General features: G+C 33.4%; 2 protein-coding genes across 2 annotated transcripts in view; one reads left to right on the forward strand and one right to left on the reverse strand.

Moving 5' to 3' along the window:
* The window catches only part of LOC124368163 (kinesin-like protein KIF12), a 62,174-nt gene that overhangs the window by 17,348 nt on the left and 24,882 nt on the right, over window positions 1–19,944 (reverse strand). The window lies entirely within an intron of this gene.
* Window positions 3,997–9,088, forward strand: LOC124367615 (zonadhesin-like). The gene is made up of 3 exons (XM_046824577.1): window positions 3,997–4,133; window positions 4,761–4,820; window positions 6,999–9,088. The coding sequence occupies exons 1-3, from the start codon at window positions 4,113–4,115 to the stop codon at window positions 8,229–8,231; spliced, it is 1,314 nt and encodes a 437-aa protein (XP_046680533.1). The 5' UTR covers window positions 3,997–4,112; the 3' UTR covers window positions 8,232–9,088.

Consider the following 19,944-nt stretch of genomic DNA (forward strand, 5'->3'; position numbering starts at 1 on the left):
TGAGTTTTAGGAAGAATGTTCTTATCATCCATGTGCTTCATCAATTGCTTAGTAACAATTTTCTCCAATATTTTGGACATCGCTGGTAAAATCGATATTGGCCTAAGTTGATTAACACTATGAGGGGTGGGTACCTTAGGTAAAGGATGAACTATACTTTATTTCCATCTTTGTGGAAACATGCCTTTCAGACAAGGACTCATTTATCAAATGTGTGATGGCACCTAGTGCATATTTACTCACGGCTTTAATCATCTGAATAGTAATTTCATCGCTGCCCGCTGCTCTGGTTTTTATTTCATTCATTGCTGATTTCACGTCCTTGTCAGTGACTGTCCCTATAAAGTGTTCTTTGGTTTCTTTTAAAAATTTTTAATTTATGTAAACAATTTAATTTATATAAGCCGCCTCAGGGAAAAAGTTGCAGAATTAAGATATGTAAGGAGCAAGTTAATGTGGGATTCCTACTTTGATTTAGATCTAAATGAACCCTAAGATTTTTTGTAAAAATCTTGTCGTCGAGAATATGAGTGTTAAAAATAAATTGTTTTGAGACATTAAGAGATATCTGGGGATAGAGTTTCATAAGATTTATTTTATAAATGTTTAGAAACAGCTTGTTTCTCGTAAGCCACTCTAGGAGTCGAGAGGAAGTTAAATCAAAGTGATAGGATAGGATATCGTAATCATATGGTTAGAAACTAAATATGTGTCATCTGCAAAGAGGTTGACAGTAAATTCTTAGTTTTAGTTTTTAGAATAAACTTAAAGAGATTATTAATGTAAAGCAGAAAAAAAAGATCCCAGCTCTGAGCCCAGAGATACACCTTTCTTGAATAATGATAATCCGAATGATAAGTGTTTCCCCTTGCTGGCTATTTCAGTAACTTAACATGGCCAATTTGAAAGGATCAAAACCATTCCAGTATGACACTCCTTATACCATATGATTCAAGTTTTTTTAGCAGAATGCAATGACCAACCACATCAAAAGCTCTGTTTAAGTCACAAAATAAGCTCAAAGTGTGTTCACCAGAATGAAGTGAGAATGAAATCTGGTTTAAAGTGAGGGTTATGGCAGATGAAATATTGGAATCACGTCTGAGATCAAACTGTATGGGGACAGCGCTTATTCCATATTACGCCCATTTTTTCCGTGTGTCCTTGCATTTGGAATAATAAAGAGAGCTACAAGATTTTAGATCGATCAATACAGTAAGAGATCTAGTTAAAAATTCTTTCAAAACTCTACTATGAAATTTTCAGTTAAAGTTTTTAACTAGAAATGCTTTCTTAGTTTTTAAGATTGGTAGATTAAGTTTACAAAAGTCATGTGTCTCTTAATGTCGCAATGTTGCAAAAGGAAATAAGGTGCATTTCAAAATAGCAAAGCTTAACCACTTCATCCATTATATAGATGATATGGGCAAATTATGGTGCAAAGAGTTCATTGACAGTATCGTTTCATGTGACCAATTTACTCTAAGACTTCCAAAGATAAGCAGCTAAGAAGAATTATTTGCTTTACCTCCTCTTGCTGCCCACAAAGGAAATACCCATAAATATGTAAAAAATTATTGACACACGGAAAATAAATCTCTTCATTCCAGGAGACAAACTCGACATATGCAATGACATTTAGAGCTGGTATATAAAGGATAAATATTGCGATATGTGAAAGAGGACCACTAAAGAGTTAAACAGTGTTAAACACTTCAACACTGGATGTATACTGGTTTTAATTTTAGTTTTCCATTTTTAAAGCAACATTTCCTTCCAAACATTTATAAAATTTATTAATAACCTGAAAAAGCAACATAAGTGAAGTGTCATAATCATTCTTTTCAGCTATTTTTATACTATTTACATCTATGTTGTTTTATTATTAAGTATTTTTACATTGCTTAGAATAATTTAGTTTAAATTTGTGTGCTAAATCTAAATACTTCATAAGCTGGCTGAATTTATTGCACAATGGACTAAGACGGAGAATCAGGTGATTACTTTCCATTTGTCGAGACAATTTATCATCACCTGAGATCACGTGACATGGCCAGGATAGCGTCCCTTTAGCGCTTAGGCGTGTCAGTGCGCTACCCGGCTCCAGTGTTTCACAATGTAACCCCGTGGGCGGTGGTTCTGTTTCGCACGTAGCAGTCTCCTAAAATATATCTCGGTGTGTGATGGGTCTCTCGCTCGGCTCGCGTCTCTTTGTAAACTCTTTGTAGCACTCCTTTAAAGATAAGGTGCGGGCGTTATATCTTGAGCCCTCTTGAAAACCCTTCAGATTTTGTGTAGTTCGTTTGATCGTGATTCAAATGTACATTCACTTGTAACCACTTTTCCTTATCCCCTGATGCTAGTGACTGTTGTTGTGAATTGTATCTGAGACTCCACCTGCCTGTCACATACGGAAACCGAGTCGACTCATGGATGCTCCTCCGGAGGACGCAATGTCAGCCATACCATGCAGCGTGAGCTGTGAGATGACGTACGGAGTGTCACCGCCTTCCCAACCCACATCTGTTTGTTTTCTTAATAGTAATAGTGTAAATAACTAGTCTAATTATTCATTAATAATTTAACCCTCATAGATATATTGGCTTCATAAATTAATTTAGTTCCCTAGTCTCGTAAGAATCACTGTTTTATTTTATTCACTCTTGGTAGTAGTATTATTATTCACTAAGCTAGTACGTAAATGAGGAAAATTAAAAAAATCCATTAGTTTTTTTGTGTTTATCTCACACTAGAAAAAAATATGAACATCTTGAGGTTAATGCCGAATAAAATAAACAGCATTTTACGTTTTTTTCAAAAGTTAGTTTGTTATACTCATGTTTTTTTCCAATTCACGATTGCCTTAAAACGATAATAGGGTTTCATAAATTTTCAATTGTTACTTTTTTAAGTACAACACTGCGTTCCGAGGTTTAAAATCCAAACTCTTATTCAGATACCAAAATGCTCCAGCACACACATGCAAAAACATCGTAAAAACTAAAAAGTGCTGTCACGGACTATCACAAAATAATTCAAGAAATACTTTATTCGTATACCTAGTAAGAAGTTTGGAATGATGGGATTTTTGGACAATATATATTGGCTGTCTCTTCCGGTACAGTCATATAAAGTGATCTCGGAATCAGACCTTAGAAACATATTAGATAACTCTTTTTCCTATGACGTAATCACTCTTTGTTATCCTGGACCATGGATGTTGCGTGTCTTTTTAGGTTCAATATTTAAAAAGTGATCTGTGGAACGGCAATATTTAAAAAAATTATCTCTGAACCAAGCATTAAGAAATTTTCAGAGAACTATTTCCAAGCAGTAATGTTTGACAACATATGTGACCTATATTTTCTGATTCAATCTTAAAAAGGCTACCTCAAAACCATGAGTTGAGATGAAATGACCACAACACTCTATATGAGACCTATAACTCTTTGATGAACTGCAGAGTTTTTTTTTATTATAAAAATAACTTTGTCAAATTGTAAACCGATACAATTGGTTTTTGCGATTTTGGCCATAATCGTGTTCTAATCTTCCCTTCATTTATTAATCGGAACAGATACTTTCAAAAATACGTTGAGTTTTTCGTATTTTCTAGATATACCTATGTATCCCGACTTTCTCTCTAATGTATCACATCCTGTTGTATTCATCTGCATGTGACAGATGCTGATTGTAATAGCATAGTGCAGGAAGCATATTAAATCTTAAACACTGTAAATAACACAATATTTCACAGAATAGAAAGAAAAAGAACACGTGTTTACACGAAGGCACTCACACTCATCAAGCAGAATAGATTCAATTGTTTGCCTTGTATTATCTATCCAATGTTTTCAACTCTCTAGAGATCAGTCTTTGACTGAATTGTAAACTGTAAAAAGTAATAGCGAAATTTAATGTCCGCGTTTATAATCCTGTTAAAAACGTTTTAATCCCAAGTGACGAGGGAACAATAGGCAATAAACTAAGAATCACTTTACTTCTCGAGGCACTCATATAGGTTTCTACATCATTCACAATGTGGTTTTGTTTCTCTATTAAATGCAGCTTACTTGGATGAATGTAGATTTCCATCAAAATATATCAACAAGATGGAACTAATTTTATCAAAGGTAATAGTTTTTTATAATTTTTATATTGTTATGCTAAGTTTGGGATCTTTAATAAACAATAGGTTCCATACGAAAATGTCATTTATATCTTTATTTGGGACCTTTGCCTTGACCTGATTGAAGTTACATTCAGTATGTGCCTATATTCATGCTAGACTATTAGTTATAATGAAGTAGTATACTGTTATAGTTATTTCTACTGAAACCACAATTCCTGACTAACACAAGTATACCTCATTAATTTCATAGAAACGATTTACAAAATTGACTGCTCTTATTATACCTGATAAGCTTGTACCAGACGTTAGGTAACATATATATATATATATATATATATATATATATATATATATATATATATATATATTGCTACATTTCTATACCTGTTCTTTGATTGTATTTAGCGTCTACTTTGAGATTTTTATTTTCTTGTTTTCATGCCATAAATATCACTATCCATATGTACTTCCTATATTAAAAAACCTCTCATAACTGAGGTATTCCCTCTATGTTATATTAAATTATTCATTCATGTAGCACTTGATTACATATGGACTTTTTTACAATAAAGAAGTATGTACCATATACTTTAGTCACTCTCTAATCAATAACATTAATTGATTTCAGGTGGTACATTATCCGTTCATCATTACTATTGCTACTATGGTGGCAGCATCCCCTTTATTTGTAAGTTACATAGTTCTAAGTAAAATTATCACTATCAGCTAAGTGGTAAATTACTTTTCGGACCCGTATATAAAAGATTAAGTGCGAGACATTTTTATTCTCTAATCTGAATAGATGTTAAAATATAAAAAACTTAAAAATTAAAGTGTATTAGTTAAATTTTATTGAAAATTGTAATTTTTGGCGAGGTTATGGTTTTCTGGAACATCTACAAAGAGTCGTGTAATTATTCCAAAGTCATGATAGTAAAAGATACTTTTGCAAACAATCGCGAAAGATTTTTATTTTGGTCGAGGAAGATTTTCTGGATTCATTTAATTTATTGCAAAGTTAAAATACTAAATGAAAGAATATTTCAATACATTCAATATATACCGCATTACAATGAATATCTCTATAAACAAATAATCGAGTTGTGATTTATATTTTGTTACATTTAAAATATAGCGTGTGCCATAAAATGAGTAATAAAGGTTCAGATCTTGAAAATTTCAAATAGCAAATAAGGGATTCGGGTACATTATTTTGAAGGACTTTAAACACTAAACAAATTGATAAAAATAGTTTGGAAAGTATCTTCAGTCTTGTCTAAATAGCAGCAATTATTTGGAAACTCTTAGAGGTTTATCTCTTTTACTATGGTAGTTTTGTACTCACATTTGCGAGTGTCAATTTTATTGGAATGAACGCAAGCTAAGCTTTCAAAGAGTATATGGTATGACCAGTTTTGCAAATTGTTCATACAAAGACACTAAGCGTTGTAGATTTTTAAAACTTGGAACCGTGTCCAACTTTTTTAATAAGACCATATTTATTATTAATATTAAATTAAAAGTTGTTAAAAAGAAAAATATATCATTCCTGTATAGTACGCAAGACACTTATACGCAAGATACGCTTAATGATGGTCTCCTTGTGTAGTTTACATTGGTACCCCTATCAAGAAAATGCAAGTGTGCTTGAGAAGCCGCTTTTGGTTAAAACATCTCTACTTCCGGCACTAATGTACTTCAATTGTAGGGAAAATGTGAACCATCCTCTCTTCTTCATGCAAAACTACCAAATAATTATAATAATATAACAGGTTTTGCGTCATATAACGCTTATTGTTTGTTGAATTATAGTTTCAGAAACAATAGCGCATTAAGCTCATAGCATGTTGTATGCATTCCTTAGGTTTTTGAACACTATAAAAACTCCACATCAAAATGTCAAGGAAGCCAACCATTTTTACTATCTTGTGCACAAATATCAAAAGCTTTGGTTACTAAGGTGGATGTCAAAAGATTAGTAATAAGTCACTAAACAAATTTGTATTTGATATTGATACATTACTGATCAAGAACTGTAAGCTGAATATTACAGCATTAAAATTACAGCTAAAAGTATATTTAAACAAAAACATCAAATATTTTTATTTTGATAACTCTGTGATCAACAGTGTTTACAGAAATTGATCAAATAAGAAGTGTTATTAGTGGCCACTTTCACAAATATCAGCTAATAGTACAAAACATCGATTAAGTTTAGATTATTTTACAAGAATAGTTATTTTATTTACACGAATTCAAAGGTATTCTGGAATACTTTCCCGATCTTTCTCTGTATTAAGCAACTTACATAGACTTCAAGGAATACTTACAAAAGAACTCCTTTAGATACTTGTCAGTTCAGATCTTTACACTTATGAATTTCATAAGTTTTTTATGTAATTTACATAAACTGTTTTATGAATTTGAAGAAAAGTTTACTTAATATTTTATATACTTATTTCTTTAAAATGACTGCAACTTCTAAGGATGTTAAACTAAGAAAAAGTCATGTTAAAGGCAGGCAATTCTACATTATATTAACTTACTCCATATTAGCTTTGTAAACAAATTCGAATACCTAGATCAGTTTTGATTCAGAGTTTAAGTTGTATTTTAAATCTATGATTTAAAAATCACAAAGAACGCTAATAAAATAATGGTATGAAAGTAAATTATAACTTTAAGAAAGTGGATTCTTGTTATTTGTACTGTTTTTGAATATTTTATAAAATAATTACAAAGCTGAAAAATGATCCTCATTGCTCATCCTAAACTTGCTAAGGTTTGCCAAAGTATTTTTGGAGAAAATTATTTTATATTACGAGTGAATATATTATATGTGAAATAATGGAACGCTATTTTTCAGGTAGAACTTCCTTCCAGCAAACACAAAGCGAGTCTTATTGAAGCAAAGCTACAACAGTCTCAAACCAACGAAGGTACCAACATTATAAATGTAAACATAAAAAATCCTGTTATAATAATCACCAACAAAGATTTTACGAGAAATGATACAGATTATGAAAATGTATTAAACAAATTAGTAAAAAACTTTACTGCTGGACAAGATTTATCAAAACAGACTTTACCAGTTCCACAGAATGACAGAGTAATTGAAGTTGCAGATTTATTAGCAGAGAATATAACTTTACCAACAACACCAACACCACATGTTTTCAACACAACAGAAATTAATAATGTGAAAAAAGAAGTGACTATCAAAAATGAAACCGCAGTTCCAAACATTGAGGAAGTACCCCACAATACCAATATAGAAACAGAGAATATAACAGTATCAACCATTGCAACACCACAAGTGTTCAATACAGCTGAAACCCTAGAAAATATTTCATATGAAACGACTGCAGAGCCTGATAGACAAATTCCCCACGTTGAGACAGCAACTGAAAGTTCCGATTCACCAACAAAGAATGTATCAATAGCATCGACTCAAACTCCAAAGGTTTTAAATAAAAATGAAACCCATGAAAAGATTGCTGAGACTGATACACCAGTTCCCCACGTTGAGACAGCAACCGGAAATTCTGATTTACCAACAGAGCATGTATCAATAGTATCAACTCAAACTCCAAAGGTTTTCGATAAAAATGAATCCCAAGAAAATAATAATATTGAAAAGATTGCTGAGACTGATACACCAGTTCCCCACGATAAAAAAGCAACTGAAAGTTCCGATTCACCAACAGAGAATGTATCAATAATATCAACTGAAACATCACCAGATTTCAATAAAAATAAAACCCTAGAAAATATTTCATATGAAACTACTGCAAGGCCTGATAGACCAATTCCCCACGTTGAAACAGCAACCGGAAGTTCTGATTTACCAACAGAGCATGTGTCAATAGTATCAACTCAAACTCCAAAGGTTTTAAATAAAAATGAAACCCTTAAAAAGATTTCTGAAACTGATACACCAGTTCCCCAAGATAAGAAAGCAACTGAAAGTTCCGATTCAACAACAGAGAATGTATCAATAATATCAACTCAAACTCAAAAATTTTTAAATAAAAATGAAACCCTTGAAAATATTGCTGAGACTGATAGGCCAGTTCCCCTCGTTGAGGACAGCTACTGAAACTTCTGATTCACCGACAGAGAATGTATCAATAATATCAACTCAAAATCCAAAGATTTTAAATAAAAATGAAACCCTTGAAAATATTGCTGAAACTGATACACCAGTTCCCCACGATGAGACAACAACCGAAACTTATGATTTATCAACAGAGAAAGTATCTATAGTATCAACTCAAATTCCAAAGGTTTTCAATAAAAATGAAACCCGTGAAAATATTGCTGAGACTGATACACCAGTTCCCCACGTTGAGGCAGCAACCGGAAGTTCTGATTTACCAACAGAGAATGTATCAATAGAATCAAATCAAACTCCAAAGGCTTTCAATAAAAACGAAACCCGTGAAAAGATTGCTGGGACTGACACACCAGTTCCCCACGTTGAGACAGCAACCGGAAGTTCTGATTTACCAACAGAGAATGTATCAATAGAATCAACTCAAACTCCAAAGGCTTTCAATAAAAACGAAACCCTTGAAAAGATTGCTGGGACTGATACACCAGTTCCCCACGTTGAGACATCAACCGGAAGTTCTGATTTACCAACAGAGCATGTATCAATAGTATCAACTCAAACTCCAAGGGTTTTCGATAAAAATGAAACCCAAGAAAATAATAATATTGAACAGATTGCTGAGACTGATACACCAGTTCCCCACGTTGAGACAGCAACCGGAAGTTCTGATTTACCAACAGAGAATGTATCAATAATATCAACTCAAACTCCAAAAGTTTTAAATAAAAATGAAAAACACTTGAAAATATTGCTGAGACTGATAGGCCAGTTCCCCTCGTTGAGGAAGCTACTGAAACTTCTGATTTACCAACAGAGAATGTATCAATAATATCAACTGAAACATCACCAAAGATTTCAATACAACTGAAACCCTTGAAAATATTACCAATGAAACGTCAACTGGGACTGATACACTCGTTCCCCATGTTGAGACAAGCAACAGAAACTTCTGATTCACCAACAGAGAATGTATCAATAGTATCAACTCAAAATCCAAAGGGTTTTCGATAAAAATGAAACCCAAGAAAATAATAATATTGAACAGATTGCTGAGACTGATACACCAGTTCCCCACGTTGAGACAGCAACCGGAAGTTCTGATTTACCAACAGAGAATGTACCAATAATATCAACTCAAAGTCCAAAAGTTTTAAATAAAAATGAAACACTTAAAAATATTGCTGAGACTGATAGGCCAGTTCCCCTCGTTGAGGAAGCTACTGAAACTTCTGATTTACCAACAGAGAATGTTTCAATAATATCAACTCAAAATCCAAAGATTTTAAATAAAAATGAAACCCTTGAAAATATTGCTGAAACTGATACACCAGTTCCCCACGATGAGACAACAACCGAAACTTATGATTTATCAACAGAGAAAGTATCTATAGTATCAACTCAAATTCCAAAGGTTTTCAATAAAAATGAAACCCGTGAAAATATTGCTGAGACTGATACACCAGTTCCCCACGTTGAGGCAGCAACCGGAAGTTCTGATTTACCAACAGAGAATGTATCAATAGAATCAAATCAAACTCCAAAGGCTTTCAATAAAAACGAAACCCGTGAAAAGATTGCTGGGACTGACACACCAGTTCCCCACGTTGAGACAGCAACCGGAAGTTCTGATTTACCAACAGAGAATGTATCAATAGAATCAACTCAAACTCCAAAGGCTTTCAATAAAAACGAAACCCTTGAAAAGATTGCTGGGACTGATACACCAGTTCCCCACGTTGAGACATCAACCGGAAGTTCTGATTTACCAACAGAGCATGTATCAATAGTATCAACTCAAACTCCAAAGGGTTTTCGATAAAAATGAAACCCAAGAAAATAATAATATTGAACAGATTGCTGAGACTGATACACCAGTTCCCCACGTTAAGACAGCAACCGGAAGTTCTGATTTACCAACAGAAAATGTAACAATAATATCAACTCAAACTCCAAAAGTTTTAAATAAAAATGAAACACTTGAAAATATTGCTGAGACTGATAGGCCAGTTCCCCTCGTTGAGGAAGCTACTGAAACTTCTGATTTACCAACAGAGAATGTATCAATAATATCAACTGAAACATCACCAGATTTCAATACAACTGAAACCCTTAAAAATATTACCAATGAAACGTCAACTGGGACTGATACACTCGTTCCCCATGTTGAGACAGCAACAGAAACTTCTGATTCACCAACAGAGAATGTATCAATAGTATCAACTCAAAATCCAAGGGTTTTCGATAAAAATGAAACCCAAGAAAATAATAATATTGAACAGATTGCTGAGACTGATACACCAGTTCCCCACGTTGAGACAGCAACCGGAAGTTCTGATTTACCAACAGAGAATGTACCAATAATATCAACTCAAAGTCCAAAAGTTTTAAATAAAAATGAAACACTTAAAAATATTGCTGAGACTGATAGGCCAGTTCCCCTCGTTGAGGAAGCTACTGAAACTTCTGATTTACCAACAGAGAATGTATCAATAATATCAACTCAAAATCCAAAGATTTTAAATAAAAATGAAACCCTTGAAAATATTGCTGAAACTGATACACCAGTTCCCCACGATGAGACAACAACCGAAACTTATGATTTATCAACAGAGAAAGTATCTATAGTATCAACTCAAATTCCAAAGGTTTTCAATAAAAATGAAACCCGTGAAAATATTGCTGAGACTGATACACCAGCTCCCCACGTTGAGGCAGCAACCGGAAGTTCTGATTTACCAACAGAGAATGTATCAATAGAATCAAATCAAACTCCAAAGGCTTTCAATAAAAACGAAACCCGTGAAAAGATTGCTGGGACTGACACACCAGTTCCCCACGTTGAGACAGCAACCGGAAGTTCTGATTTACCAACAGAGAATGTATCAATAGAATCAACTCAAACTCCAAAGGCTTTCAATAAAAACGAAACCCTTGAAAAGATTGCTGGGACTGATACACCAGTTCCCCACGTTGAGACATCAACCGGAAGTTCTGATTTACCAACAGAGCATGTATCAATAGTATCAACTCAAACTCCAAAGGGTTTTCGATAAAAATGAAACCCAAGAAAATAATAATATTGAACAGATTGCTGAGACTGATACACCAGTTCCCCACGTTGAGACAGCAACCGGAAGTTCTGATTTACCAACAGAGAATGTACCAATAATATCAACTCAAACTCCAAAAGTTTTAAATAAAAATGAAACCCTTGAAAATATTGCTGAGACTGATAGGCCAGTTCCCCTCGTTGAGGAAGCTACTGAAACTTCTGATTTACCAACAGAGAATGTATCAATAATATCAACTGAAACATCACCAGATTTCAATACAACTGAAACCCTTAAAAATATTACCAATGAAACGTCAACTGGGACTGATACACTCGTTCCCCATGTTGAGACAGCAACAGAAACTTCTGATTCACCAACAGAGAATGTATCAATAGTATCAACTCAAAAATCCAAGGGTTTTCGATAAAAATGAAACCCAAGAAAATAATAATATTGAACAGATTGCTGAGACTGATACACCAGTTCCCCACGTTGAGAAAGCAACCGGAAAGTTCTGATTTACCAACAGAGAATGTACCAATAATATCAACTCAAAGTCCAAAAGTTTTAAATAAAAATGAAACACTTGAAAAATATTGCTGAGACTGATAGGCCAGTTCCCCTCGTTGAGGAAGCTACTGAAACTTCTGATTTACCAACAGAGAATGTATCAATAATATCAACTGAAACATCACCAGATTTAAATACAACTGAAACCCTTAAAAATATTACCAATGAAACGTCAACTGGGACTGATACACTCGTTCCCCATGTTGAGACAGCAACAGAAACTTCTGATTCACCAACAGAGAATGTATCAATAGTATCAACTCAAAATCCAAAGGCTTTCAATAAAAACGAGACCCTTGAAAAGATTGCTGGGACTGATACACCAGTTCCCCACGTTGAGACAGCAACCGGAAGTTCTGATTTACCAACAGAGAATGTATCAATAGAATCAACTCAAACTCCAAAGGCTTTCAATAAAAACGAAACCCTTGAAAATAGAGCTGAGACTGATACACTCGTTCCCCATGTTGAGACAGCAACAGAAACTTCTGATTCACCAACAGAGAATGTATCAATAGTATCAACTCAAAATCCAAAGGTTTTAAATAAAAATGAAACCCGTGAAAATATTGCTGAGACTGATACACCAGTTCCCCTCGTTAAGGAAGCAACTGAAACTTCTGATTTACCAACAGAGAACGTATCAATAATATCAACTGAATCATCACCAGTTTTTAATACTACTGACACCAATGATATGTTGAATAATGAAACAACTACAGTGAATGAAACGCCACTACCCCACGTTGAAACAGTAACGGAAAGTTCGGTTTTCACAGTGGAGAATTTACAAACAGAGAATATATCATCGATATCAACTGAAGCGCCACATTTCAAAACAACTAACAATAATGATGCGCACATTGAAACGACTGAAAGTGGAACAGCACATCCACATGTCGATACGGGAACTGGAGGTACCGATTTATCACCAGAAAATATAACGATAATGTCAACTAAAACGCCACAAAACTTAAATACAAGTAACACCAACGATGTGAACATTAAAATGAGCACTGAAAGAAGCGGAACAGAAATTCCACATGTCGAGACAGCAACTGGAGGTTCTGACGTACCAACAGAGAATAAAACAATAATAGTGACTCAAACGCTACCAGTTCTCAATACAACAGAAACCAATGACGTAAATATTGAAACGACCACCGAGAGTGGAACCGCAGTTCCACATGTCGAGACATTACCTGGAAGTTCTGACGTACCAACAAAGAATAAAACAATAATAGTGACTCAAACCCCACCAGTTGTCAATACAACAGAAATCGATGTTATTAACAACGAAAATAAAACCGAAAATAAAGTTTCAGTTCCCCAAATAACAAATGAAGTTGAACAGTCTGATGTACCAGCAGATATTTCAACTGTAACACCAATTCCAACAGAGCAGTTGCTAAATACAACAGAAGGTTCAATTACATACAATGAAACAAATGACATAGCAGAACATAATGCAACGCCAAACTCAGTACCAATATCCACTGTTTTACACAAGAATGATACTGAGAATGATACAACTGGTGGGATGAACGTACTTGCCCCTGCTAAAAAAGAAGAATTAGACAATTCTGATGTGCCGTTAGAGAATATTACTTCGCCATCAAACAAAATGCCGATCATTACAAATAGCACAGAATCAGATGACTTCGAATGTGACTTACTTTCAGATAATGAGGAAGAGAATTCAGTAAATACTACGACGAATGTTCAAGGACCTCTTCCCCAAAATAAAGTAACAAACGAATCAGGCAAAGAAGGAGTTCGCTTACAAAATTATACTATTAAAGGAATACCAAAACTGGTAAACAAATACATTGAAATATCTACGCCAACGATAACATTAAATTCTGTAGACACACAACTAAAACACGAAATCACTTTAAAAGAAGTTCCAAAAAATAAGGACCTCACCAAACCACTTAAATCAGCAAATAGTATTTTGAAAGAAGAAAGTAAGCTGAAGCCTGATGAGCTGAAACGTACAAACTATAGTCAAACTTTAAAAAAGAATAGTAAGTCAAACGTTAAGGTATACACTTCAACTACAGTATCTCCATCGAAGAAGGGACCACATAAAAAATCAAGAAATATGATCAGTTACTCTGAAGAAGACTATCCTACCGAAAACGAGGATATTGTATTTTAAAAAGCATTAAAGTGGAGGCATCAAAAGAAATAATGAGACAGTGGGAATCCTGGAAATCTGATATGAATAAAAGTAGCCAACAATGCAAAAACGAAAACAATCACTATTATTTAATAAAAAACATTTGTAATCAATACATGAAAATGCATTTACAAATAACTTATCCCATAGCTGCAAGCTCTAAAAAGGAAAATAGTATTAAATCCGGATTGCAAAACATCACAAATATGGTATTGTAAGGAATGAGAAAAATGTCAAACGTGAAAAATTGACAAACTAGCCCGTGAAAAGAATGTGCCTGATATAAATCAGCAAGGATTAAATTGAACTTTCGTAATAAATAAAAAAAAACCTTAGCCGGAAGACATTTTAAGAAGATAGAGTCAACCACTTATGAGAAGCATTTAGCAGAAGGATGTCATCCCTACAGACCAAATTCCACGATGATGAAACAAAAAATATTAATCTCGAATCTAAGGAACGTCCTCAAAACCAATTTTACGGAGTATCAAACTATATCAGTAATACAATTGAAACAATTTGAAACGTGATGAAGAAACAATACAAAACAACTAACTACCTGTAACATAACAAGACGTAAAATTATGTAACTGAGGAATCAAGACATAAGCACCAACATTACCAGCAATAGAGAAGATAAAAAAATAAAGAAAAAAAGTCACACTACCTAATATCAAAATAAAACCCCGATTAAAAGAGTGAATGATTGTATAACATGAAAAAATCCCAAATCTTCATAATTAAATACAAAGTTTACTATATTTACCGCAATAACTTACATCAGTCATAAAAATACACGAATAAAAACAAGAAAGCAGAAAAAGATCAGGTGATTAAATATTATAAATATGATTTTTTACATAAATAAAAAGCCCTCATATCAACAAAAACAAAAAATAAACCCAAATAAAACCCTATGGCCACTAAATTTGCATTTAAAATTAACAATTTACAGACTTTTTTACAACACATGTAAGAACTATGAAGACGATTAAAATATTTAGATATTTTGGCCTCTTTAGTCGGTTTCAGCCGTACAAAATGAAGAATAATATCCAGAGTCCGGATTGTAAAGAATGTTTTCAGTTCATCGTTTATTCTGCCTAATGCATAAAATAAAGTAACTAATTAAGATAAAGTATTCAGAATACTCAAATGAGCCCCAATACTTAACCCTGTTTGAATTTAGTTTTAAGGTTATACATGCTTCAAATGCTTCATGCTATTCAAATATTTGCCTATAGCTGTAATTTAGTGACATCGTGGGGATATGTGTTGAAATAAATATCTTAATATTTGTAAGTCGAACTATTACAGTATTAAAATGTACATATCTTAACCTTTTTATATATTTGAGGGATTTAGACTCTGCAGCAGGTGCCAGTTTGGTGCCTGTCTGTATGAAGTAGCAAAAACCATATTTTAAACTTTTTTAACTTAAGACGACCCGCCTAGGTGACCTAATAAAGACAATTGAAAAACAATTGTCAATTGAAGTACAATTGTGTACTCGGACGGTACACAGATGCAAATATGACATAAAACATGATTCTGTGAAAATAAAAATTAAAAATATTATATAATGTAGCAATTTGTAATTATATAAAGATTTACACGTTTAATGCTAAACCTTATCTATTAATTCTAAGGTGCAATTTGGCCAGTTGTAATGTTTTTTCCTAGATGTAAACTAAATAATAGCGTATTACATTTTGTAATGGTGATACATGAAATTAAATGAAAAATGTCTTTATTAGAGGCAAAGTTAGAACTATAAAGTCCTCTCTACCACTTAACCTCGTAAAAAATTAAACTAACATACATATACATGTATAACTAAAAATAAATCTATTTATTTACATTATACGTTAAAAGAATTTTAGATTTAAAAAACAGAAACTTATATAATTAATGTAACTTTATACATATTTATAATACTATAATAAGACACACACGCATTCATTCAACTTGCATTCATTTGCCCTAAGTACCACATTCCAAAGCCGCCAACCGCTATACCCCCTGAGCCCCCAGCATCAAGGCCCTGACCTCCGCCCCAAAGCGAGCGCGCTTATAAATGGCTCTGATCTTTATAGGTAAAGCATTCCACAATCGACAGGCAGAAACTGTAAACGACTTACTAAAGGTTGTTGTTCGATGAATTGGAATAGATAATAAGGATGTACTCATTGTACATGGACAACGAATCGTATATAAATCACAAATAAATAGAAAATTAAAACTTCATAATGTGGACTAAAATTATGCAAGAACAAAAACAACTTGTATATAGAAGTGGCTGGTACAGTGTAGAAATAACTAGGCATAATTAAAGTATAAGGAAGGTATGGGTTTAATTCAGTCATTGTCTAACGTTATTGTTTATTTTTCAAGCAAATAGGAATATCGTTTAAACAGTCTCTGAACATATTACATAGCTGTAGGATAAGAACATTTACAACTATTTAAAATACTGTTCCGTTAAAATTTTGTCATGTTTAATTCGGATAGTTTTAAAGTTTTAAAATCACTAAACCTATTTAGGCCTAATTAGTATTAATTATTTCTTCAATAAGTTACCAGTGACTATAACCGGTATTTTTATTTTAATACCAATTTATTTCCAGCCTTTTCATAGCTTCGAATCTCTAAATGTTCATTGATTCAACAGAGCTGGAACTGAGAAAATTTTACAAAAGATGAAATTAAATTTATTTCTACATGAGTTAATCCAATAGAATAAAAGTACCAAAAGGTGATACAAAGTTTCTAGTGGAGAATATAGCATACCTGGTCTCACTGAGCGTGTGGAAGGCTGAAAGAAGAGTGAAAGGAAGAAGGAAGAATAGTGTCCTGTCCAGTCGGCAGCGCCCTCTTAGTGGACGGTGGACAGGTGATCGATTTGACAAATACGCGGGAATTATTGAAGGCACTTTGTTGGAAGACCGGAAAACATCAACATATCACGAGAGACCGAACACGCAAAGTGCTTAAATTCCAAGAGCTCTTTAAGGACACGCAACTTATATCACCCCAATCTCAATCTTTTTCACTTTTTTATTGATTTGAATAAATTTCATCAACCTTACTAAAAAGTGCTTACGAACACGTATGTAGGTACATTAATTAAATGGTAGATCCATTTCTCAAGACTGTTTTATGGAATGATTGATGAATGATTTTCGTCAATTATTAATTAAGAAATATTTTGTTTTCGTTTTGTTTTTTTAATGGAAGGAACCATCACGTGGTGTGAGGTAAAACATGTAAGGACATCGGCTTTTATAATAACAGTTAGAATGAGTAAGCCTTAAAGTTAGTTTTGTAGGGCTTTTATCTTTTAGAATCCTTTTCTTAGGAGACTTTTTACAATAGTTGTAGAGGGTGGCCTAATAACCACAACTGATTTTAGGCCTGCCGAGGACCTCTTTCCGAGATAAGAGTTTGAATAATATGGATTTTAGGAATCAATAGAGTCCGGGGGATAAATCAAGTGGTAGTGCGAGTTCACCTAACTGCTTATGATTCAGATAGACTCGCTACCTAAATCAACTACAGTATGGCCGTATCATTTGTTTAGAGACCTGAAGTTCACACTGATGAAAGGTAAATAGAAATAAGGTCTCCCAAAATATCAACAAACTCATTATATAAAATTGGAGGAAATTGCTAACCAGATGGGTTTTCCAATTACTGCTTAGTTTGAGAAAGTACGAGTTTGCAGATCCGTTGGAACAAGTCTGGAACAGCTGAGGGGAATAGAGTTTTTTTACTATTGACTATCATATATCTCGATAATACTTCGGAGATTTCTCGTTTTAGAATATCACAAGGTTCCAGTTGATGGTGTTGACGATCGTCAATTTTATGACAAGGTAGTGAGACAAAACGGGGTGTTGAAAACAGAGGACAAAATTTGACCTAAGGACCTCATCAAATATCTTGTTATCCAGGTAATATGCTAGATGAACCTATACTCATTATTTTTGTTTGGATAAAAGTAAGTATTAAATATTTTCAACACGGAAATTCTTCTCGTTTATAATCATGATAGCCTCAATACCCAACAGTAATATGTGAGTTAAAATATTAAAAGCATCGTGGATATTGGTCTTTCTTGACATTTTTGGTAATAATTATTATAAATTTCATAAAAAAAAAAAAATTACTTTACGGATAGGGCTTATTATCTATACAAAGACCGGCTGAAGTGTATAAGTGTGGTTAAAAACTATCTGAATACAGAATGCTTACTTATGGTGTGCCGCTGTTCAATACTGGGGCCACTTTTATTTTGACTTTACGTAATTGACGTTTATTTGCACAGTACTTGCATTCACTAGATATCACATGTAAGCTGAAGAATGCAAAGTTAAGCTCACTGTGGATTCCGTGACCTACATACAACAATACGCAACGTACTCTCTTAGACTTTCAAAATCTTGTAGAATGGACAAGGAAACACGGACTGAAAATTAACGAATACAAAACGCAAACGATTATCATCTCTCACTCTCGACTTCAGGACCTTAGAGACATAAATAAATAATGTTCGAAAAAAAACTGTAAACAACTTGTTTCTTTCATACTGTGATAAATTTGAAATCTTTTTTTATAACTATAAACTCAACTCTGGGTGGTTTGATGCTGTCAGGGGCACCTGTAAGAGGGCGTTTGCTTCTGTACACTTACTCAAGAGAGTGCAGAACCTCTTGCCAGAATATGTTACACTTTTATTGTTTAAAACACAAATGTTTTTCATTTTTTTCATATTGTAACACTGTAATTATTAATACGACTGTGGATCAGGTTAACTAATTGCAGCTATGCTAATATTACTGTTTACATTTTGTATTTGATATAAGACGTAACAAGCTTATCACGCATATTATATTCAAAATTCTATTCTATAATTAACATGTATATGATTCAAAATTTTGAAGTTTTTATATTCTACTCTTAACCCTAGAGAGCCTAAATAGCTGGCCGATAGATTCAAACTGATCTCTGAAACAATCGCAAGAAAGACAAGAATGGCCTCATCAATGCTTCTTACTCCTCGCCTCCGAACCTTAGCTTACAATAAATAATTTGTCGTTACTGCTTGACGAGCATGGAATTCCCTTTCTAACGATGTAAACTTTACTTACAGATAATAGATACTAAATTATAGATAGTACTACGATGTAAAACGATCTCTATTTGTATATTTTATATAGTTATTTTGACACGGTGCCCTTCCCTGATTGGTTATCTTTTTCATAGGCATTGTTTGATTGAGCCTAGAGCCGGCTCTGCCTGTAATTATCAAACACACCTATAATATAGTGGAATTCGTCTGGTGAAAAATATGGCGTAGTAATAGCTGGTATAACTTATTTTAACGTACGTTTACAAACTGACTAAACCTTTCATTATATTTAAATAAATTAATGGTATTTTATTCAGTTTCAGTCATAAAATTAAAAAAAAAACTAGTTTTGATGCACAAAAAATACATATTTCTTCATTCATCATTATAACTGTCCATATTTTACAATTCTTAATCTAGCGGTTGTGAACGACCAACTACAATACATACTACGTTGGCTGGTTCTAGGTACAAACAGCAGAATCAATATCTTATCTTTTCGACCGTTATCGGATTTGTTTTAGCCCTCCAACAGTATCGTGCTAGACTACCGTAAACGAATAACTAAGCAAAATTATAATGACCCACAATTATTGAAACAGTTTTGTATCTTAGATAAATATTTTCATTCTAGTGCTATCGATTGCATGAGAGTAAAGAGTTTACTATTACCACTGTTTACGCCCGAATAAATCAAACTTCTGTTTTAACACAAAGTCTGTTTGAAGGGAATGTAGGCTAGACGAGATCAAAGAACTGGAA

The sequence above is a fragment of the Homalodisca vitripennis genome, chromosome 8, assembly GCF_021130785.1.
Source record: "Homalodisca vitripennis isolate AUS2020 chromosome 8, UT_GWSS_2.1, whole genome shotgun sequence".
Taxonomy (NCBI): Eukaryota; Metazoa; Arthropoda; class Insecta; order Hemiptera; family Cicadellidae; genus Homalodisca; species Homalodisca vitripennis.

Bases quoted from the DNA above. Each gene is read 5' to 3' on its own strand.
- LOC124367615 (XM_046824577.1), top strand. From the start codon at position 4,113: ATGGAACTAATTTTATCAAAG. The intron at 4,134-4,760 runs GTAATAGTTTTT...AATTGATTTCAG, and splicing joins TGGAACTAATTTTATCAAAG to GTGGTACATTATCCGTTCAT. The intron at 4,821-6,998 runs GTAAGTTACATA...GCTATTTTTCAG, and splicing joins TGGCAGCATCCCCTTTATTT to GTAGAACTTCCTTCCAGCAA.